General features: G+C 36.6%; 1 protein-coding gene across 4 annotated transcripts in view; it reads left to right on the forward strand.

Annotated features, from left to right (window-relative positions):
- Window positions 1-24487, forward strand: part of FAM126A (family with sequence similarity 126 member A) — a 74009-nt gene that overhangs the window by 16915 nt on the left and 32607 nt on the right. For 3 of the 4 annotated variants that reach the window (XM_025380037.1, XM_025380038.1, XM_025380036.1), the window contains exons 2-7: window positions 5798-5876; window positions 13155-13256; window positions 19088-19267; window positions 20116-20196; window positions 20722-20837; window positions 21225-21320. In XM_025380037.1, the coding sequence (XP_025235822.1) occupies window positions 5826-5876; window positions 13155-13256; window positions 19088-19267; window positions 20116-20196; window positions 20722-20837; window positions 21225-21320 (626 nt within the window). In that variant the 5' untranslated portion in view covers window positions 5798-5825. The remainder of the gene's footprint in view (window positions 1-5797; window positions 5877-13154; window positions 13257-19087; window positions 19268-20115; window positions 20197-20721; window positions 20838-21224; window positions 21321-24487) is intronic. The other variant, XM_025380040.1, reaches the window with a different exon arrangement.

A 24487-nucleotide genomic window follows, 5' to 3' on the forward strand; every position in this document is an offset into this window, starting at 1 on the left:
AATTTTATCTCTTACCTTTGAGAAGAATAAAGTTTTTAAAAATGCAAGTGGCCAGGCGCGGTGGCTCAAGCCTGTAATCCCAGCACTTTGGGAGGCCGAGACGGGCGGATCACGAGGTCAGGAGATCGAGACCATCCTGGCTAACACGGTGAAACGCCGTCTCTACTAAAAAATACAAAAAATTAGCCGGGCGAGGTGGCGGGCGCCTGTAGTCCCAGCTACTTGGGAGGCTGAGGCAGGAGAATGGCGTGAACCCGGGAGGCGGAGCTTGCAGTGAGCTGAGATCCGGCCACTGCACTCCAGCCTGGGTGACAGAGCGAGACTCCGTCTCAAAAAAAAAAAAATAAATAAATAAAAATGCAAGTATATTTTGAATATTACTAGAGATGTCTAATTAGATTTATAAAGCTTGCAGAGTTATATAATCAAGTCTTTGGCATAGATGTTAATAGGTTACATATTAGATATGAAATGTGGGGTGGGTTAGCAACTTGTAGAGAGCCTCCTGCTGCTTGCTGGTAGAGAGAAACTGTTTTAAATCATCATTTTGTGACCAGTTTACTTTTTGTCCTATCTAAGCTTTAGTGATACCTTTAGTCATAACTGTTATTCATCTTGAAGCCCAGGGCTTATGGAAATAATTTTTTTTTTTTTTTTACAATGTTACTGTATGTGGTAAGGACAAAGAAAAGCTTATGTCAGCTAGTAAACACTGTTGGCTTTTTAATTTTTCATTTCTTTAAATACTTATCCTACAATAGTACTTCAAACCTCAGCATCACACACTATACCCATGTAACAAACCTGCTTATGTACCTCCTGAATCTAAAATAACAAAATTATCCTACACTTTATAGAATTCCATTGTTCTCTTTCTTACATAATGCATTGCTATTTCAGGCTTCATTTTTAATGTTTGTATATTTTCTTTTCTTTCTTTCTTTCTTTTTTTTTTTTTGAGACAGAGTCTCGCACTGTCACCCAGGCTGGAGTGCAGTGGCGCGATCTCGGCTCACTGAAACCTCTGCCTCCCGGGTTCAAGCGATTCGTCTGCCTCAGCCTCCCAAGTACCTGGGATCACAGGCACACACCACCATGCCTGGCTAATTTTTGTATTTTTAGTAGAGAGGAGTTTCACTGTGTTGGCCAGGCTTTCTCAAACTCCTGACCTCAAGTGATCCTCCCGCCTCAGCCTTCCAAAGTGCTGGTATTACAGGCATGAGGCACCGCACCCAGCCATACTTTCTCTTCTAAAAATATTCTTTCTTTTATAGTTAAGAGGAACTTACCAGGGGCCAGGCACGGTGGCTCATGTCTGTAATCATATTGGATGGTACTTGATATTCACATGACATCATGTTGATGTTAGCTTTGATCAAGGCAGTGCTTGCCAGGTTTCACCACTATACAGTTGCTCTTTTCTTCTTTCCATACTCTATTTTTGTGGAAGTGAATAGCTATGTCCAATGCACTCTCAATGGCGAAGCAAGGACTAAGCTCTACCTCCTGGAAGAGATAGTGTCTACATCTATTATTTGGAATTCTTCTGTAAGGAAGCTTTACCTCCTATTCTCTTATTTATTTAATCATTTATTTATATGAGTATGGCCTCATGTATATTTATTTTACACTTTGGGTTATAATTCGATACTACATTATTTGTTCTATTGCTCAGATTGTTCCAGCTTTAGCCATTGGGTATTCTTTCAGGTTGGCTTAATATTTAATAGTATAAAGAGTACCTTACCAAAATGTTTGAAAACAGGTGGTCTAGGGTATGATCATAGATTATGATCATAGGATTGAGTAGCTAAGGCAGGGAGGAAGATAATAGTGTAGGAGGAGAAATCTAGGAATTAAGACTTCTAGGAATTAAGACTTCAGGCAAGAAAAAAATCACCAAGATTTAAGCAGGAGTTGTTTGAAAGCATGACAGTGACCTAGGAGCTAAGATCATCCAGAAATGAAGGGGAGAGACCAAGCAGGGCAAGGGCTTGGGGTGGATTGATTGATAGATGATGGTGACAGAGTTTCAAAGCAGCTTTGGGTGGATGGTTGAAGGAGGAAAAGAATGATCTTGAGTGGTAATAAGAAGGAAGGAGAACACCTACTTTACCTCTAGGCCCAGTGGTTTCTTTCAGGGATGTGTGAGGAAATGCAATCACTATTTGGTAAGGTTGCATGCAGGGAAACTAGTGTCTCATGAAAAGAAGAAAACATTTGAAGAACTGTTGAAGATATAGAGGATTTTGCTGGTAATAGACTCTAAATTCCAGAGGACACAGTAGAAGTATATCCTCCTTCCAGAATTAGGATGGGATGGGGGATGGGAGATCGGAGCAAAACAGAAGATGTACAAAGAGTTATGATGACAGTGTATGGGAGATGAATGTCACCTAGGTGTCTGTAGCTTCTTGTGGTGCCGGACATAAACAGGGATGAAGGGAATAATGACTTTAGTCCTGGTGGACCTAAGGCAGACAGTGGTGATGAGACTGTGAAACTTTCAGGGTAGGGAGGCATGTTATAGACTCCCTTTTGAGTTCTACAGGAGACAGAGAAGTTTGGGGAGGAACAATTTTATTCTGAGCTTGCATACATGCTAAACAGGTGAGTGTCCATGTGAGCTCAGCTATACAATGAGGGCACCCATTTGATCTCTATCAACTGGAAGATAAGAGACCCAGGGCTGACTGGTGTTACTAATGTATAATATACACACAGAAAAATGTACAAATTATGAGTATTCAGCTTGGCAAATTTTCACCAAATGTACACACCTGAGTAACCAGCACCTAGATCAAGAAACAGAATGTTACCAGAACCAACAAGATAGGCCCCTCAAGAGCAGCCACCATCCCAACTTCTAACACAAATGGATTCGTTTTATCTGTTCTTGAAATTTACATAAATGGAATTATATAGTATGTACTCTCTTTTCCTGCATTCTTTTATCCAACACCGTAACACAGATACAGTTTATTCATTCAAAGTTATATTTTGTTGTATAGTCAGGACAGCCCTTGACTGTTCTTGGTTCCTTGTGCATTCCTCTTGATTTCTTTTAATTTAAAAAAAGTTAACCTTAATTTTAATTGGAGAGTTATTGTGAAATTTTGTAAATTTTATACTGTACCAATTTGCATTCACATTAGCTGTGTCTGAATATTGATTGCTCCATATCTTTTTCAACACTTGGTGTGATCTGGCTTTCATTTTAGCTACACGTGTATGTGTGTGTGTATGTGTGTGTGTCTGTATGCTGTATTTCACTGTGGGTTTTAACTGACGTTTCCCTGATGACTAACAAAGTTGAGCACGTTTCATGTACTAAGTTTCCATTTGAATAAATGATGGTCTTGTTTTTCCTGTAGGATTGTCTACCTTTTTCTTAATAATTTATGAGTTCTTTATATATTCTGGATATGAAACTTCTGTCATATATATGAATTGCAGATATCATCTGCCACTCTATGGCTTTGCCTTTTCATTCTCTTAGTGGTGTCTTTTGGGGAGTAGAAATTCTTACTTTCAAGGAAGTCTGGTTTATCCTTTTTTTCCTCCTTGTGGTTAGTGCTTTTGTGCCTCTTGTTTAAGAAACCTTTGCCTAGCCTAAGATTATGAAAGTACTCTCTTGCGTTTTCTTCTAGAAGCCTTATGGTTTACTGTTCACAATTAGATCTATGATCCAACTGAAACTGTTTTTTTGTTTTTGCATGCAGCATGATCTCTGGGGTCATGGTTCTTTTTGTCCTCCCCTTGTAGCTATCCAAATAACCTAGCCCCATTTATTATAAGGATCATCCTTTCCTCACTGAATTTCAGTGTTATTTTTGTCATAAATCAGGTGACCATGTATGTGTGGGTCTATTTCTGGCCACTCTATTCTGTTCCATTGGTTGATTTCTATCCTTCCGACAGTGCCACCACTGGCTTAATTACCATAGTTTTTGGTAAGTTTTATGCTGAGCTTTGCTATCGGAAGTCCAGGTCCCACAGCGCTGTTGTTCTTCAAGACAGCCCTTGACTGTTCTTGGTTCCTTGTGTATTCCTCTTGATTTCTTTTAATTTAAAAAAAGTTAACCTTAATTTTAATTGGAGAGTTATTGTGAATTTTTGTAAAAATTTTACCTCCCCAGTTCTATGTAACTTGATGTAGTGTGGTTCCATTTGTGATAACTTTCTGTCCTAATTTATTAAACAATGTAATTCATACAAAAGAAAATTTTTGTGCATTTATACTGGCTTTGTTTTACAAATACACATAACAACATGAAACAACGTAGATACAGGCAGACAGAAAATAAGAGTAAGACAAAGAGACTCAGTTATGAAACTCACAGTATTCATAATATAAAAACAAACAAGTTACTCCAAAGGAGAGGTTTTCCTGGTACTGCAAACTTAAGATGTGAATTTTCTAGACTCTGTTGGCTTTTAAGGAGGATAAATGTGATCTAGCAGTGCTTTGGTAACATTTTGGACATAATTTCAAAGCCCAGTTTCTCCAAACAGACAGTTCTATAAAATCAATAATACACCACATGTATGTGGTTTTCTGTTAGTCTGACTTGATCCAAGGAGGAATATTTTTTATTTTAACAATAAAATTCATATTACTCAAGTAATCTTTTACGAATGAATGAATGACCAAAAAAATGTTTTAATCATGTATTTCATGAGAATTAGACATCAGGAACCTTAGAATGTATTCTTTGACTAGAACCTGTGTTGTTCATTAAGGCATATCTGGATACTTTGATAGACAGTTGAGCAGAGTTTATAAGAATTAATAATAATAATATTGCATAGTAATAATACTTTGTTGCCAGAAATGGAAATAACTACTTTTATTTGCATTTTAACATGGACTCCTCACAATAACTCCTTGCAAATAGGTACTATCGTTATCCCTATTTTGCAGATTAAAAAAAAGTAAGGCAAATATCTTGCCCAAGGTAGTACTGCAAGTAAGTAATAGAATCAGAATTCATTTCTGGCTACTCTGCCTGAGTTTCTACTACGTTATAATGCTGATAAAAATTAAGTAGCCTAATGAAGGATTTGTGACTGAATTTGGAAGTTAGGAAATTCAGATAGAGCTCAACTTTTCCATCAGGAAATAGTTTCCAAGTGTACTCCCATACAAATGGATGGGTAAAGACAAATACATTGTATTTTGACATTTTGCTTGAGATAAAACTGTTCTGCATTTCCTTTAGCTTGTTTCTTTAAATTTATACTTAAGTAAATCCCAATCTTCTGAATAACTATTGTCAAATATGGTCATTTTGAATATTGTCACTTTTACTTTTTAAAAAACGAGTATTACACTTTCATGAAACCAAATGGCTTGCCTAGTTACTGTTGTAAAGAACTGAAATATAAGCAAATTAAATTACTTTAATGCTTTCTATAAAGTCAATTTTGGATGCATGTCTTCTTATATTTCCACGGTTTTGAAATATTTTCTGCCTTTTTTTTAAGTTCAATGATCTTTTTGAAATTATTTTATTGAAACTAGAGAAAAATGTCCAGTATGTTTTGCAGCTGGCATTCCTGAAAACCAAATGAAAATTGCAGAGCCAATTTCATCATGTTATGATATTTATGCTTTTGTCAGAATTCTTGCATTTTAAGGCTTGTTTGTGCACATTGGTTTTGAAATGAATTTAGTAATTTATGTTTGAAACTCATTTCACAAATATGAAGTAACAACTTTATAGGATTATCTCTATTCATAGTAATCTGACTAAATGTATTCAAAACGTTAACATTTTTCTATGTTAATTTTCAGGTTGAAGGTTTAGAACAGATGTGGAAAAATGTTTACTTCAGAGAAAGGGGTTGTGGAGGAATGGTTGTCAGAGTTTAAGGTAATATTTACTGTTCTACTATAGTAATTATAGTCCAAAGAAGTTTTGTCTGGGGTTTAAATTCCAGTGATTTTTTGTATTTTATATGACTGAAGGGTTAAATATCTGTGGAAGAAGTATTTTCTATCAAATCTCAATAGAGAGTTATTTACACATAGTAATCTTTTCTAGGAAATTGATTCCTTTTTTCTCCCAAGTGGTTCAAAGAGTTTATTCGTTTGTTTATTTTCTTTCTTTCATGGCAATACCACAAATAATTAAAGTCTCTGAATGTTGATGTCATTCTCCAACGACCATCAATGATTCATTGTCAAAATGTTTCTTGCAGTTTGGAGGGCAGTGGAACTGGGCATGACCAACAATGAGGGAAGATATTTGCTCAACTTTATATCAGTGGATCTTTCTCTAGCTGGCTAACCCAGTGGCTATATAAGGGGTGTATAACCTTTGATTAGTTAATGAAGAAAATAAAACTTATATTTTCTTGTCTCATGAATTTTCTCTAGGATAGCTAAAATGGTGTTTCTTTAATCAGCTAATTACTTTTCTCTGTCCTTATATGACACATAATTATGTGTACTTGCATGATCATGAACCACAGGAATGAAGAGTTTGGGCTGCAACTGTCACTTTGATTTTGTCCAGCCCAGTCAGCCCAAGACCTGTAAGGACAAAGTTACAGACTGACAAAGTCAGGCTTATTGACTTGTTGCATTGAGAGAGATTGCCCAACAGATACCATGGGACCATCTCACCAAACCAAAGAAAAGATAAAGTTATAATATTTTGGAGGAAGGGTAGAGTTTAGGTAAAATTTAAATGGAACAGTATTCTGGTAGACTCAAAACAAAGCAGGGCTGTTTATAATGGGGTGAACATCTGGTCTGGCCTTCAAAGTAGACCCAGGATCTTGTTGTCTTGAAAACTACAAAGTTAACGTAGATTTGAAATGTTATGTTCAGAAACTCTGTATTTATATCTTTGTACCTGGGTTGAAAATCAAGGCTGCTTCTCTATGTCAAAGTGACTTAGATGCTCTAGGCAAGAGTGGGATGTTTTGTTCTTACTGATACATGTTCAACAACAAACTTTTTTATAATCTGTGATTTTAGGCAACAAGTCATCTTAGTAAGTAAGAATTTAGTAGTCACTCAAGGAGATTGTTATGACATTTTTCAGTTGCAGTGTGTATTTAGGAAAAGCACCATTTCCTGTTAATTTTACAGCTGGCCTTATCTGTCTCTGTTAGCTAATCCTGATGAATTGCTGGGCAGACTTTTACTGTCTGAGCTTTTGTAGCCATGAATTGAGCATCCTTCTATGGATTCCCTAAGTCATCATGAAGTGACATAGAATGTTACAGAAGTGCTTTCTACATATTTTAATAACTTGTGGCCAGATGTGGTGGCTCATGCCTGGTAATACTAGCACTTGAGAGGCGGAGATGGAAGGATTGCTTAAGGCCAGGAGTTTAAGACCAGCCTAGGCACCGGGCGCGGTGGCTCACGCCTGTAATCCCAGCACTTTGGGAGGCCGAAGCGGGCGGATTACGAGGTCAGGAGATCGAGACCATCCTGGCTAACATGGTGAAACCCCGTCTCTACTAAAAATACAAAAAATTAGCCTGGCGTGGTGGCGGGCACCTTTAGTCCCAGCTACTCAGGAGGCTGAGGCAGGAGAATAGCATGAACCCAGGATGCAGAGCTTGCAGTGAGCCGAGATTACGCCATTGCACTCTAGCCTGGGTGACAGAGTGAGACTCTGCCTCAAAAAAAGAAAAAAAAAAGACCAGCCTAGACAACATAGCAAGACCTCCTCTCTACAAAAAAAAAAAAAAAAAAAAAAATTAGCTGGGCTTGTTGGTGCATGCCTGCAGCCCCGGCTACTTGGGAGGCTGAGATGGGAGGATCACTTGAGCCCAGGAATTCAAAGATGCAGTGAGCTATGATAGCACCACTGCTGTCCAGTCTAGTGACAGAGGGAGACTTTTGTCTCTAAAAGAAAAACAAAAAACGAAACAAAAAAACTTTGATTAATCTTGTGTGTGTGTGTGTGTGTGTGTGTGTGTGTTTCCTGCTTGTGTTATCTTTGTGTTTAACATAGTCTCTTATCATGGCTTTTTTTTTTTTGGCAGATTGATGGAAATTGTCAAGTTTAACAGTTGAATGCTATTTCTTCTAGGGCGTTCTTATGTTTCATGATGAAGTAAAATATGCAAAAGCAAATATCGCTAGCTATCCATTCTTTAAGATGGAGTTGTGGAAAGAGAGCATGTTAAAGGGTGGGTTGTAGGGGTAAGATCAGCTAGTAAGGCAAATAATGGAAAACCATGACTGATCTCCTTCTCTTCCCATCTGTTCATTTATTCCCTTCCCCTCCTGGTTTGGATATATAGACACCTAGGAAGTGCAGTACCAAGGAGTGAGGGGCAGAGCAGCGGTTATTGGCAGTAGTGTCTGAGGAAGTAGGTGGTTGGGGTGAAGGACTACAGAGGTGGCATGTAGAAGAGTAACCAGAATAGTTACACTGGTAGATTGGTTACATTGAGCAAATAAGTTGATTGAACAAATAAGTAAATACTTTGAAGATAATGGGAGTTAGATTTCTGTCTGTCTAAAAAGGGAATTACAATTATGGAACAGCAAAAGTCAAGAAAGAACTCTAAGGGTGTTGTATTGGAATCATTATGAACTCACGGGTTCTAAGTATGCATATGATATATATGTGTGTGTGTGTCTGTACATATATGCATACATTTATCCCCTAGCTTTGTTCACTGGGAGGACCTAGAAACAATGGCACCCCGGTTGCAGTGAGTACACTAAGCACCCAGATCTTGTTTTCCAAATACCATCTTCCGCTACAAGAAACCAGAGTATGCATAAATAGAAAATATTATTTAAGTAGTATTTTATCAATATAACATATTATGTGGCTAGCAATATTTTATTAACATTTTTAATAAATTTAATGCAAGCATAGGGAAACTTTTCCTTTAGGAGGAGGGAGTGAAATCATGGCCTACAAGAAATAAAATGTAGTTTAAGAAGTTTCTCCTGCCCAACCCCAAGATTAACTTTACCCAATTTTGAATCAATTTGATACTCAAATGTTTTAAATTATTTTCAAATCTGTATTATAGCCAGTTCAAGGAAGGATATTTCCCATTCCTTGGTTAGTTTGGTAGGCATTCCTGATAATTATTTGGAGTGTTATTCTAAATTGGGTTAATGTGTGTTGAATTCAGCTCTATGTTTGACAAAGAGAAGAAGGTTATCAGGCAAAATCAGCAGCATACCAGAGGTAATAGAATATAGAAAAGTGCTTGGGAACATGTCTGCTAAGTACTTCTAAAATTAGAGTAACATATCTTTTGAAATCTCTGATGTTAAATACACATTTTTGTTAAAATATTTAAGAAAGGTTTTGGTTACATACATATTTCTAGAAAAGCTTCTGCTTGGTGGTTTGATTTAATAACCATGATGCTCATAAGGCCATGATGCTAATAAGGCCACTTACTCATGATTGAGTAAGTAAACTGAAAGTCAGAAACCCTTTGACTTAATTCTAATTCTCCCCTAGGCTGGTTTTATGATGTTGGGCATAACTTCTCTGGGTCTCATATTTTCATCAGAAAAGTTAAAGTACTGTAAGTGGTTTATGAAGATGATTTTTAGCTCTACACTGGTCCACGGTCAGTCTGAACTCCTAACCTCACCCAACATCTCTCAAATGTGTAGAGACGACACAATTTGCTTTGTACAAATACTTTATTTAAAATTTTTGAAATTGAAAATTTGGTAAAATTATTCAGTGTCTGTTCTAGCTATGGACTCTCATTAGTATTTTCTTTTTTTAAAATTTGAGACAGGGTCTCACACTGTCACCCAAGCTGGAGTTCAGTGGCACAATCTTGGCTCACTGCAACGTGTACCTCCCGGGTTCAAGTGATTCTCATGCCTCAGCCTTCTGAGTGGCTGGGATTACAGGTGTGCACCACCATGCCCAGCTAATTTTTATATTTTTAGTAGAGATGGGGTCTTGCCATGGTAGTGAGGCTGGTCTCGAACTCCTGGCCTCAAGTGATCTGCTTGCCTTGGCCTCCCAAAAGTGTTAGGATTACAGGTGTGAGCCACTGTGCTTGTCCTATTTTCTTTATATACCAACTAAATGATTAGTTTAGGACTTCATTATTTTAAGATTTCATGAATAGTTCAAGCTCTATCTTTTCAAAGATTTATTTATAAAATATTACCTTTCAGATTGTGTTATTTTTGTTACTGCTGTGTGGTAGATTTATCTAGCAGATTTCCGGACTCCTAAGTTTTTAAAATTTTCTGATAGTTGCTGAATCTCAATATGTGACTCAAAATCAAATCTTATGTGTGATGTCGTTGAACAGGATTGTTTTAATTACTGGTTCTTCACCCATCTGTCCATCTTGATTAATTCTCTGCTACTCAACCCATATCACCTCCTCACATTTTTGAAAAACCATCTGTCAAATGATACTTTAGTATGAGGCATCTGTCTTCAAATTTTTTTTTTTTTTTCGAGACAGAGTCTCGCTCCGTTGCCCAGGCTGGAGTGTAGTGGCACGATCTTGGTTCACTGCAACCTCTGCCTCCCGGGTTCAAGCGATTCTCTTGCCTCAGCCTCCCTAGTAGCTGGGACTACAGGCGCATGGCACCACATACCTGGCTAATTTTCGTAGTTTTACTAAAGATGGGGTCCCACCTGCCTCGGCCTCCCAAAGTGCTGGGATTGCAGGTGTGAGCTATCACACCCGATGTCAAATTTTGCCAAGAATAATATACCAACATAATTTTCCATTAGGTACTTTTCAACTCCAGTTATGCCTTCTGAAATGTGAGAAAGCTAAGCTGGTATTTAAGAAGGTCAGTACCTTTGAACTAGTACAGTGCATGAAAATTTAAATGTTTTTGCTATAATAGTATTTAAATTCATTTGGCTCTTTTAGATCTTGTTTTTTAAAGCACCATTTATGAACACAACAGTTACATTTTCTCCCTCTCTACAGACAAAATTAACTTTTCTCACATTCATTAAATGAAATGTCAGAATTGTGAATAAAAGGTATTATTACTGCACTAATTTTTAAGATACCCTTCCTTTCATTTATCAGTGGTAACCTGGGTCCATGGTATTTTCTAGAGCTTGTCTTTTCAGAAAACAGCTGTCTTTTTGCCTTTGGGTGTTTCACAGAAAATATTTTACCTCGTGACAGTCAGCTAGTATATAAGCTGAACATTGTAATTCATGTTTTTAATGAATGATCTAGTTTTAGCCTAGATCATATATATATGTATATATAATAATAATCTTTCTATTCACTAATAATTTTTCTAAAGATTTGTATTTTGATTCATTTATTCTTTAATTTTATAGTTAGACATATATATTAGACATGTATACTTAGTTACATAAGTTAGACATCAATGTGTTTTAAATATATATAATGCATTTTATACATAATTTAGATTTATTTTTATTCAGAGGATTAGGAATCTGCTGTTTATTTAACTGTTATTCCCTTTTATATAAATTTCCCAAGTATTAGGTTACTCTTGATCAAATGACGGAAATGGAATGTTGCCTGGAGATCTTTTGTGTCATGCTTTTGAAATATTGAAGAATGCCTTAATCTCTTCTTTATGTAAGCAGTTGCAGTAAAACCTTTTTTTCCCCACTCTGGAGAATTGTGAAAGGTTTCCAAATAGTCCACATTTGCTTACCCTTCTGGTAAATAAAACTCTTATTAAACTTAAAAAAAAAGTCTATTCACTTATGTATCCTAAGGTGAAATGTGACCTACTTTTAAAGAATCTACCAAAGTATAAACAATGGCAATTTTTATTTCTTATTTTGTTTATCTGTAATATGTTCCCTCAGCAAAGATTTGTGTATGTGGCCTTGTGGTGAGTGCTGTGCATGGAGAGATGATAAGACAGTTCTTGCCCTCAAGGAGCTCACAGTAAAGTGAAAATGAATCAAATGTCTTTATTGTAAAAATTTATGCTGTTTAATTTATGCACACATTCACCTATACGCTAATCATAACCCATATTAAATTTTGAAATACTAGGATATGAGACATATAAGGAATAATGTATATTTTAGAGTGAGTTAGGAATATCCTGAGACATGGTATCTACTTCAGGATTGACATTGATTGACTGAAGGAAGTAATTTGGGTGAGATAGAATAATGACTTAGGAGACAGATATCGCTGTCTGTCACAGATATCTGAGGAGGGGGTGTACTCCAGAAGGAAAGGTTTTTTATCATTATGATAATGAAATGTTTTTGTTTTCAGATTTCCCTACACTTTTATTCAAAATCATCTGACTTACTACTGGAGTTTTATTTCTTCCCATTCTTCTCTGGTCATGGTGTTCGTTCTGAATAGGTGGTGCTGGCAAGCTGTGACTCGTTGTCCACATTTTAAATGGCATTAGGAAAATTAGTTTGTTGGTAGTGTGGATATCTTTTTCTCTAGCTCTGAAAGTTCTAAATTTTCCCCTCAGTTGGTAAAGTAGAACAGCCTTCCCATGCTTAACAGTCACAGTATGTAACTCTGGAGTTAATTTGACCCTGTCTCATTCTGTTGCCCAGGCTGGAGTGCAGTGCCGGAATCATGGCTTGCTGTAGCCTTGACCTCCCAGGCTCAAGCCATCCTCCCACCTTAGCTTCTCGAGTAGCCAGGACTACAGGCATGTGCCACCATGCCCAGCTAATTTTGTTTATTTTTTGTAGAGATGAGGTCTCACTATATTGCCCAGGCTGGTCTTGAACTCCTGGGGTCAAGCAATCCTCCTGCCTCAGCCTCCCAAAGTGCTAAGATTACAGGCATGAGGCACTGCGCCTGGCCTATATTCTTATCTCTAATCCCAAACTGTGATCGAAGATGAAGTGTTGATGTTAGTTTATGTCCTTGTTGATAAGAGGATAAAATATATTTTTTGTTTTATTTTGAAGTTTTGTTGAGATATAATTAATATAACATAAAATTTACTAATTTAAGGTAAATATGTTTACCTTGCCTTGGTTTTTGATATATTCACAGTGTTGTACAACCAATGCCAGCATCTAATTTCAGCACATTTCCATCACCCCAAAAATAAACTTCATACCTGTTGGTCACTCCTAATCTTCCTCTCCCCTCTGCAGTCCTGGCAACAACTAATTTACTTTCTGCATCTATGGATCTGGACATTTCATAAAAATAAAATGTATTTTTTTAAATTTGTTTAGACATTACCAGAAACATCTTTACCAAATTATGCCACAAATTTGAAAGACAAGAGTTCTTTAGTTTCATCTCTCTATAAAGTTATCCAGGAGCCACAAAGTGAGGTAAGTACTTTTATGGTTTATTGTGCTAGTAGTATTGACTTGATTGATTTTCAATTTTTCATTGTCAAATCTATTTAAAAGGGTAAGAAAATATATATGTTTAAAGAGCAATACTGAAATGAACTTTAGTGTACCATTCCCCAAGCCAAGAAACAGAATTTATTACCATATTCCAAAAGCCATCTCTGAACATTTTCTCTCTTTCTCTCTCGCTAGAGGTAGCTTTGAAAAGTTTATGTCACTACATTTCATTTTATTCATTCAGCAAGTATTTGAGTGTCCATTATGAGCCCTTCAACTATGCTAGGCAATGGAGAATCAAATTGAGTAACACATGGTTTTTATCCTGAAAGAGGAAAGTGGGAGAAAATAAGTAAACACATGGTTTCAAGGCAATCCTTAATCCAGTCTACGGATAAGCGCAAGTTTTCCAGGTGGCAAGGTAAAAGAATATTCCATGCAGTGGGGATAGTATACGGAGGCTCAGAAAATGAAAGGCATTTAAAGAATGGCAAATAGTTTAGTCTGGCTATTGCCTTTCCCAGTCTTTCCTCTTGCCCCTACTACCACCCTTTCCTTTTTCTGATGGCTAATTTAGATTTTTTTTTTTTTTTTTTGAGACAAGGTCTCACTTTATTTCCCAGGCTGGAGTGCAGTGGTGTGATCATGGCTCACTGCAGCCTTGACCTCCCAGGTTCAAGCGATCCTCCCACCTCAGCACCCCTGTACCTGGGACTTCAGTCATGCACCATCACACCTGGCCAATTTTTGTATTTTTGGTAGAGACGGGATTGCACCACGTTGCCCAGGCTGGTCTCGAACTCCTGGGCTCAAGCGATCTATCCACCTCAGCCTCCCAAAGTGCTGGGATTCCAGGCATGAGGCACTGCACCCCACTAGCTGCCCATTTAGTTTGAAGGTAATAAAATAATCTATACTCCAGATTCTGGTGCTTGTAAATCCTACTATTCATAGTAGAAATAGAAAGAAATTGGAGATAGGATGAAAAATAAAAAGGTACGGCTTTTGGAAAAAGTGAATAGACTTAACACAGTAGTTAACAAGAGAGGGTAAGGCTGTGATAGGAGCTGAAGCTAGAAAGCTAGGTTTAGGACGTAACCGTGGTGGGCGTCAAATTCCATCTTAAGCAGTTTAGACTCTCTCTGCACTGAGGGGTTAGGAAGGTGGCTATGTGGAGGATAGATTGGCAAATGAAAAAATGGGGAACACAAGAAGACTAGGAAGCTATGACAGTAGACTAGGAGGGAGCTGTTGAGAACCTAAACTTGAGCAGTGTCAGGGGGAGTGTAAAGAGGTATGGTAGAAGAGAGGGATCTGAAGTACATAATTCCTTTTGTACTTGAGTTTGATGGATGGCATGATAGACTCTAACAGCAGATTCAGTGGTAAAGTAACATATCCTGGAGTCCAGTCCAATATGGATCTACGTATCTCTGGGATTAAACTACCAAAATTGAGGGAGGGTCTTCTTTTGAGTAGTTAACCTCTTTTGGAGGGGGTGTCGAATAGCCCAGTCCTACTGGTTATACTGTAATGCATATCATGAATTTTAGGTGCTGAAGGGATTAGGGAGTATATATTGACAAGCCAAAAAACTTTAACTGGAATAACTGAATTGAACAATCATATTTGTCTTGTCTCTTCCTTCTCCCCAAAACTTCTTAACTTGTATAGAATGCACAGGTAGGCTGTTTTCTTGAAGGGTTTTACTTTTTAAATATTGAGTGAAAGCTGTTTTAGAATTTTGCATGTTTGGTTTAGAATTATTTCACAAAATAGGGTAAGTATAGCCATGTGCTTTATGTTTTTTAACAAATTAAATCTTGATGCTCATGTATTATTTATTATTTTGAGAAGCTTAAAAATTATTCCTCTGATGAAGTATGTTTTAACTAGGCTACTTTGGAAAGAGTTTGTAGGATACATTTATGATTGGCTAGATTAGTTTATAGCATTCCTTTTATTCAGATAATGCTAGTGAATATAGCTCTGATGGTTCAGAGCAATGTTTCTGAAACTACTAGTGATGATGGACCAGTTTTTTTAAAAAATTGTAATCTGTCACAGACAAATATGTGTATCTAAAGTACGTGACTAACATGCAACTCACACCACAGTGTGAGGCACCACACAAATTTGATATTCCATAACTGATGTATACTCTGATAAATCTGATGGCTCACTTGGATGTTGCAAAAATATTAAGTTGCTATAAAAGTTTCTAAATGTTTCCTCTCAATTTCTCTGTTTATATTGTTGGAGACTGGCAACAGTTTGTGGATGATCCTTGGGACCATACTTTCCGAAGCACTGGTTCTGGTCTTGCATGTTAGTTTGTTTTGTGCTTTTATTCTGGTTCATGTGGTAAAGACAGTGTGTATTCTGTATTCTTAAAAAAAACACTCGCTCTTTCAAATATATTTGGAAGTGCTTCTAAAATACAAAAGTGTAATCTACTTTAACATTGTAACCTCCCTTTTGCTGTTTAGAATATTTTGTGTCTTAATTTGAAAATATTCCTAACAAGTTGATATTATTGTTTTCCAGAATTTTTGAAATTTGAGATATTGTTTCTGGTATTATTTGAAGTTCAATGAATTTGGCATTTAAACTTTACTAATAGTACTTTTTCATTATTCAGTTTTATTCATTTAATAAATATTTATTAAACACATATAATGTATCAGGAACCACTTAGGAATTATGAGAATAAAATAGACTAAATTCTTGATCCTGTAGATTAAAACTTGTTTTCTAGTTAGTGAGATAGACATTAAACAAATAGCTAAACATATAATACTATGTCAGTTAGTGATAAATCTATAAGGATAAATAAAATGAAGGGAAATATATGTTGGGACTGAGGAAGTTGGTGATTGAATCAAGATCCAAACGAATTAGGAGTTGGAGTGGAATCAGGGGCAAGAGCCTTCCAGGAGAATGAACTGTAGATGGAAAGGCCCTGGGATGTGTGATGTGTTCAAGAAACTTCTAAAGAGGCAGTTTATATGGGTACAGTGCAATTTGCTTAAATGGCGCTTTTAGTTGACTATAACTTTGAGACAGGCATATGAGTAGAGGTTAATACTGCTTAAGTCTGTTATGAAATCAGCTGTTTTTTGAAAGACCTACATAAAGTCCCCTTCGAGTTCTAGAAGTCTGGAGTCCAGAGAACAGAGAGGTCCGGTACCAGTAGCTGCTGATTCCTGAATAGTAGTGTTCTCCAACTTTTCCGTATCCTTTTCCTACCCAATGTTCCTCAGTAATTGTTCAATACAAAAAATATTACAAGATTTTCCTTCTAAATTTACCAAAACTTGACTCTTTTCCTGCTTAGTCATTAAAGAACATTTTCCTTACTTAGTCACTAAAGAGCATTTTTGAGTCATATGCCTATGACCACTAGAAATCTCTGTTATAATACAGACTTCTTACTTATGAATGGATTGTTGTAAAAATCCATTTGCGGCTTAGCTGTTTTAGAACTCAAAATATATTTTACAGTGGAGAGATGACACGTGGTGACTAGGTTCTCCTTAAACCCAAAAAAGCCATTTAACACATAAAAGTATACTTGAGGTACAGTCTCTCTTAATAGTACTGTAAAACGTAACCACGATAAATAACACAGTTTCCATGAAAAAAAAAATACATTAAAAAATGCAACCCAGACACCAGGAACACAGCAGGTTCTGATGCTCCTTTGCTTGCTTCAAATAGAGTCAAATTAGATATGTCAGACACTGTCCATATTTCCCACACTGTGTATCATTTTATTCTTCCTGACATTTTTCAGGTATGTTAGTAAAGAAGTCAAAATACCTGGCTCCAGGTCTGACCCTTGTAAGCCATGTGATTTTGGTCATAGCGGATAGCCTCTTTGTCTTAGTTTCCTTCTGTGGAAAGTGTGGATAATGATATTTTACTCTACAGTGTTGTGGGAATTTAATGAGTTTATGTATATGTAAGTACTTCACAGTCTGGGACACACTTCACAGATATTGATATTTATCTGTATTAATTTCAAATGCATAATTTCATCTAATCTTGTTGCGATATATTTCTACCTCCCCTTTGAATCGGTCTTCATTAAGTTATACTTTTGTACGGCAAAAACTCTAAATTTTGGATTTTAAATGGATTGTAAAGCCTTTTGAGTATGTTTTGATTAAAATTATATGTTCATACAAACTGTCTTGAATAAATTTTCAAATAAGATTTCATAATGGCCAGGCGCGGTGGCTCAAGCCTGTAATCCCAGCACTTTGGGAGGCCGAGACGGGCGGATCACGAGGTCAGGAGATCAAGACTCATCCTGGCTAACACGGTAAAACCCCGTCTCTACTAAAAGTACAAAATAATTAGCCGGGCGTGGTGGTGGGCGCCTGTGGTCCCAGCTACTCAGGAGGCTGAGGCAGGAGAATGGCCTGAACCCGGGAGGCGGAGCTTGCAGTGAGCTGAGATCCGGCCACTGCACTCCAGCCTGGGCAACAGAGCGAGACTCCGTCTCAAAAAAAAAAAAAAAAAAAAAAAGATTTCATAATTTTGCAGTGTTTGTTAGACTATCTCAATTGATTTAGCTTTCTGAGGGATTTAGAGATGAGGGATGTTATGCCACAATTCGAGATTATTGATATGGGTCCACAAAGAAAATTTTAAAAACTCCGCCCTGAAAGCTAAAACATCCCTAACCAGTCATTCTTTCTTCCAGCCACCTCTAACCCCCTTCTTTCAAATTCCTGCGCTAAAAACTTCTCTTGCTATCTCTGAATGGGATGACTTTGCCTCCTGCCCCTCTGTTTTTCTGTTGTCTTTCCATGGCCACACTGGACATCTCTTGGCTTCTAAAGACCATTTCAGGAGTGGAAAAAGTATTCCTTGTGGAAGATTAACTGTCAGAAGTTTATTAATTTTTCAATAGGAAAGACTAATTTGACTTAGTCAATGTTTATTGAAGTATAACTTTTGTTATACCTTTTATAAACAATATTGACTTTAATTATATTCAGTTTACATATTTCACTTACTTGAAATCAAAACATCCACTGTAAATTAGTTTCTGTTCATTACCATTATTGGTTGTAGAAAATCTGTTTAGTATATTTATTTAAATTTGTTGCCTTAGTGAAGTGTAGTTCATTGGATATATATATAATAAATAGCCTGAGAATTTGCTTGAAAAATCAGTACCTTGTGAACAGTACCTTGTGAATCTTTTAACATATTTGAGTATGACTTGTGTGTGATCATTGTATATGCTTTAAGAGAATACTTACCTGTAAGAGGGTCTTACCTTGCCTATGTGATTTCTTAAAGCCCCTTATAAAGATGCAGTCAGCTCTGTTAACTGGATAATGTTGAGAGTGTGGTGGGAGAGGAAAAGGTTGTGGATGACTCCAAATTATGTTTAAAATAAAATTACAGCAATTTTTAGACTCTCCAGGGCCAATTAGTCATGGTCACAATAGGGATCTAGATCTAGGGGGGTCTGTAGTTATTTAGCCCCCCTACACACCAATCATTGCTGTCAGATGTTGCCTAATTATAAACTCAGGAGGAGGGAGATAGGACAGTAAGTACCCAGGATTCCCATTTCAATTTCTTCAACCCCATAGTCAAACCTTTATATATTGGCATGTGTTTTACCAGGAAGAAAGGATATTTTAGGAAGAAACTCCCTACAACTTAGGTATTTTAAGAATTTAAAAAGACATGATTTTTACCAATCTGAGAAAACCTTTTATACTTCATATAGTAGTTCCATTCAAATACAGTCCAGTTCTTGAATTAACATTTTGTATTTCTTCCAGTTGCTGGAACCTGTCTGTCACCAGCTCTTTGAATTCTATCGCAGTGGAGAGGAGCAGTTGCTTCAATTTACGCTGCAATTTCTCCCAGAACTAATTTGGTGCTACCTTGCAGTCTCAGCCAGCAGAAATGTGCATAGCAGTGGATGCATTGAAGCTCTTCTTCTAGGGGTTTACAATTTGGTTTGTATTTAATGGAGTTAACAAAATCTTTTTTGAGAAAATCAAATATATAACCTGTGCAACTGCTTATCATTTTAATGAAGCTAGTATTTGTTTTTTCATATGTCAAATGACTCATAGCCCATTCTTCCAAATATAACTTTCTGGGGGTTGGGAGACATACAAGCATATATGTAATTATGTAACTATACCTTTATGGATTAATTGAAGGTTGAAAATCGGACCATTTCATTTCTTTTATAGCGACATCTGAAAATATCAGTGTTGCATTTTAAATTTTGTAAACTTAAAGTTCATTGCCTATAAATGATCTGTTTCTGACCTTCACAGAAAGTTTGGGAGAAAAGATTTACTCTAATATTCGCCAATTATAGTTCTATAAAATCTAGACTGTCTCCAGAGTGTACAACATTGTTTTAACATATAGCTTGCCTTACTAATAGAGTTTGTATATTAATTAGTATGGTATTCTAGATACTTAAGTTTTGTACCTTTCAAAATGGAAAAGAAATGTGAGGTCATTTTCTTCACATATTTCATATTTAAATGATTACTTCACTTAACAAATATAACTTGTTACATGAGGAAGATCAAGGATTATTAAGACACTATATCTGTATCTCAGCCATCCTGAAAATTATGTTACATATATTTTTTAAGTGGAAGGATGTACAGTTTAACTGCCGGTGTTGATGAATAATAATGGATTATCATGGTTTAAGATTTTAACTTAAAATTCCTTTCTATTCAGGTCTTTTTAAAAAAATGTTTTAGACTATTTAAATTTAGTTTGTAAATTTATGTGTAAGAAAGTATGTATTTTAATATATTTTCTTTCACTTCTATAGGAAATAGTTGACAAACAGGGACATAGCAAAGTATTGAGTTTTACAATTCCATCTTTATCCAAACCATCTGTATATCATGAAGTAAGTGACATTTTATCATAACAAGTTTATTGACCCTAAGCTTTGACATTGCCACAAGTTATAATCTAGTTATTTAGGAAAAAAAATTGATCAATTTATTAGTACCTGCAAAAGTATAAATACCCGCAAAGTATTTACTATTTCCAAATTGAGATGAGAAATCAAAATAATTGAACATCAAACTAAAATCTGCTAATAAGAGATCTATTGAAAGTATTATTTTTGAAATATTTTTCACTCCTCCTGATGGATGGCTACTTGTGTGTGTTGGCGGGGGTAGTGGGGGCAATTGTATATTTCCATGGTAGAATTTTTGAAATTAAACTAATTTTTATTTCTCATTTGTGGTTTGTTTTAAAATTAGTTATTAAATCTTTGAGCAAAAAAATTGGTAGGCAGCCTAAATGTGTTTAAGATATATGATGTTCTTCATGGTAGCTGTTTTAGTGGTACATATATATTCTAAGTATCACCTTTTCAGTAGAATAGCTTTTTTTTTTCTTTATTCAAATGTCTTTTCTCTAGCCTTCCAGCATTGGATCCATGGCTCTGACCGAGAGTGCACTATCCCAGCATGGTTTGTCAAAAGTGGTATACAGTGGACCTCATCCTCAAAGGGAGATGCTGACAGCACAGAATAGGTATACTGTGGGGATAAAAATTCTTATCTTACTCCACTAATTTTTTAAGAATATTATTTCAGTAGATTTATAAATAATGTTTAATGAGTTGTGTGTGACAATTTATTTGAATATTGAGTCATTTTATACAAGAGAAAAATAGATCTAGATTTGTCAGTGTGCCTTGCTTCAGGTGTCAGCTGGAACATTGAATTTTAAAGACAGGTTTCATATGGCTGTTACTTGGAAAGTCTTTTTTTCCTTGTAGTTTTTCATTATTGGTGTGCTTATACTGTGCAGGTCTGTTCTGTAACATTATATCTCTCCCCAAGGAGTGCCCTCTCCCCTATTATAGTTGACTTCTTAGAATTCTAAAGATTTGGTAATATTCTTTTTGTTTGTCTTTAGGTTTGAAGTGTTGACATTCCTTTTGTTGTGTTACAATGCTGCCTTAACCTATATGCCCAGTGTTTCTCTTCAGTCACTGTGTCAAATTTGTTCAAGGTAAAGTAAAATTCAAGTGTTTCTAATATTGAAATATATGAATCTATGATTGCTAGTCTAGTACATCCCTAAGTTATTTTTGTTTTGTGTAATCATTTGTTTAAAACATTAAATAAGTTAATGTAAAGCTCAGCCTACCCAACACATAGAAAGTTCCCTATAATTGATAGTCACAAAAAAACATGTGCAAAGCTCATGTCTGTAATTTCAGCACTTTGATAAGCTGAGGTGGGAGTATCGCATGAGCCCAGGAGTTTAAGACCAGCCTGGGCAACATAGCAAGACCCCTGTCTCTATAAAAAAAATTTTTAAAAAAAGATCAGCTGGGCATGGTGGTGCACGCCTGTAGTCCCAGCTACCTGGGAGGCTGAGGTGGGACAGTCACTTGAGCCCAGGAGGTTGAGAATACAGTGAGCTGTGATTGCACCACTGCACTCCAGTCTGGGTGACAGAGCAAGACCCTGTCTCAAAAACAACACAAACAAAAACAACAAAAACAAGAACATGATGAAGAATGTAAAGATGAATAACATTTAAATTGAATATTTAATCAGAAAAGGATTATAGTATATAGCTAAATGATAGAGCTGTTATGATCTTTCAAGTTTTGGCATGTGGTTGGCTTCTTTTTGTTTGTATTTATTTATATATTTTTACTGTGCTCTAATTTGGAACTAAGAAATAAGTAAGAGATACTGGTTCTTAAACTTTTCTTGTTAAAAATAAATTGAGTCAAGGAGTTATAAACTAAATTATATCCTTGAGTGTAGTATATTCACATTTTAAAAATCCTGATTTAAAACAGTAGTTAATGATACTATATATGGTTTTGGTTGAATATGACCAGAATATTAACAATGATTGTCTGTAGTTGGTGGAATTGTGGTTTATTTTAATTTTCTCCTTTGTGATTTTGTTTGTGATTTTCTAAATTTTTGGCAATGTCAATGTTCCTTTTTGAGTTAATAGTTGCAGCACACCAACATGGCACATGTATACATATGTAACAAACCTGCACATTGTGCCCATGTACCCTAGAACTTAAAGTATAATAAAAAAGAAAAAAGAAAAAAAAGCAGAAACAAAAATGACAGATTATTGCCCTCGATAATTCAAGTAAATAAGAGATATTATAGAACTAAGGAACTTGTGGAATAATTTCTATTTGAGGAATTTTTTTTTTTTTTTTTGAGAGGGAGTCTCGCTCTGTCGCCCAGGCTGGAGTGCAGTGGCCGGATCTCAGCTCACTGCAAGCTCTGCCTCCCGGGTTTATGCCATTCTCCTGCCTCAGCCTCCCAAGTAGCTGGGACTACAGGCGTCCACCACCTCGCCCGGCTAGTTTTTTGTATTTTTTAGTAGAGACGGGGTTTCACCGTGTTAGCCAGGATGGTCTCGATCTCCTGACCTCGTGATCCACCCGTCTCGGCCTCCCAAAGTGCTGGGATTACAGGCTTGAGCCACCGCGCCCGGCCTATTTGAGGAATTTATTTAGAAAATGCAACTTATGGGCTGGGTGCGGTGGCTCACGCCTGTAATCCCAGCACTTTGGGAGGCCGAGGTGGGCGGATCACGAGGTCAGGAGATCGAGACCATCCTGGCTAACACGGTGAAACCCCGTCTTTACTAAAAATACAAAAAATTAGCCGGGCGTGGCGGCGGGTCCCTGTAGTCCCAGCTCCTTGGGAGGCTGAGGCAGGAGAATGGCGTGAACCTGGGAGGCGGAGCTTGCAGGCAGCCGAGATCCTGCCGCTGCACTCCAGCCTGGGCGACTGAACGAGACTCCGTCTCAAAAAAAAAAAAAAAAAAAAAGAAGAAAATGCAACGTATCCTGAGTGTATTAGTCCATGTTCATACTGCTATGAAGAAATACCTGAGACTGGGTAATTTATAAGGGAAAAGATGTTTAATAGACTCACAGTTCTACATGCTGGGGAGCCTCACAATCATGGTGGAAAGTAAAGGAGGAACAAAGGCATGTCTTACATGGCAGCAGGCAAGAGAGCATATGCAGGAGAACTCCCCTTTATAAAGCCATCAGATCTCATGAGACTTATTCACTATCAGGAGAACAGCATGGGAAAACCTGTCCCCATGATTCAATTACCCCCGCACTGAGTCCCTCCCATGACATGTGGAGATTATGGGAGCTACAATTTAAGATGAGATTTGAGTGGGGACACAGCCAAACCATGTCACAGAGGGAGGGATCATTGAACAATACTTAGAAATGAAATGAAAACAAAATAAATAAAAAATCAGAACTTGATACTGAATAGGATAGAAAGCCATGCAGAATCAGCAGAGGAAGAGAATTCACAAGACAAAGGGCTTAGTAGAGAAGATAGAGAAGTGAAGTCTTTCAGATGTTTTCCAAATTAGAGCATAATTACATTTCCTAACCTTAAAAGATGGTACCAATGGTTCATCTCTCCCACTTACCAAGTCGTTCTAAGATGTTTTTTGCTTTAAATTGTTTAAAGGCAGAAATGTCCAGACTTTTGAATTTCACAGATCTGTAAAATCTCAAAAAAGGTGGAACAGCTGGGTTATTTACATACGTGTTACCAACTTTTTATTTTGCCAAGTCATTATATTATAAATATCTACCATCAACATTATTTAACAAAAGGGAGACTATTTTAATATCAAAAAGGTGGGGGGGGGTGTGGAAGGGAAGGAAAATAATTTATAAATTAAATTGGGATAAGTTTAGCTTTCCTGGCTTTTCATTTCACTATGGCCTAGTGAAAACTCTTGTTATCGACTAAAATGGGTATAAAGACCAACATTCAGAAATACTGATTTAAGGCGTAACAATGCAGCAATTTTCACCTCTAGAACTTAGAACACACTGCGAAGTCCAGATCCTACTCTGAAGCAGTATATTAGGTGCTAGGATCCAGGAATGCCTATATATGTATATATTTATATTTTTATGTATTATGTGTAAATGTATTTTTTGAAGCTCCATAGATGTTCTAATACAATGCCCAACCACTCTTGATGTTTCCCTGAAACTACTGATGGAAAAGTTAGAAAAGAACATGTGTCACTGATTTTTGTCCTAACTCTAATGTAGCACATTCTAATATAATTATGTTTACATTATGAGTAGAAAATTGCTAATATACCAATTTTACCTGACCAGGGAACTGAATAATTCTTCA

The sequence above is a fragment of the Theropithecus gelada genome, chromosome 3 (genome assembly GCF_003255815.1).
Source record: "Theropithecus gelada isolate Dixy chromosome 3, Tgel_1.0, whole genome shotgun sequence".
Taxonomy (NCBI): domain Eukaryota; kingdom Metazoa; phylum Chordata; class Mammalia; order Primates; family Cercopithecidae; genus Theropithecus; species Theropithecus gelada.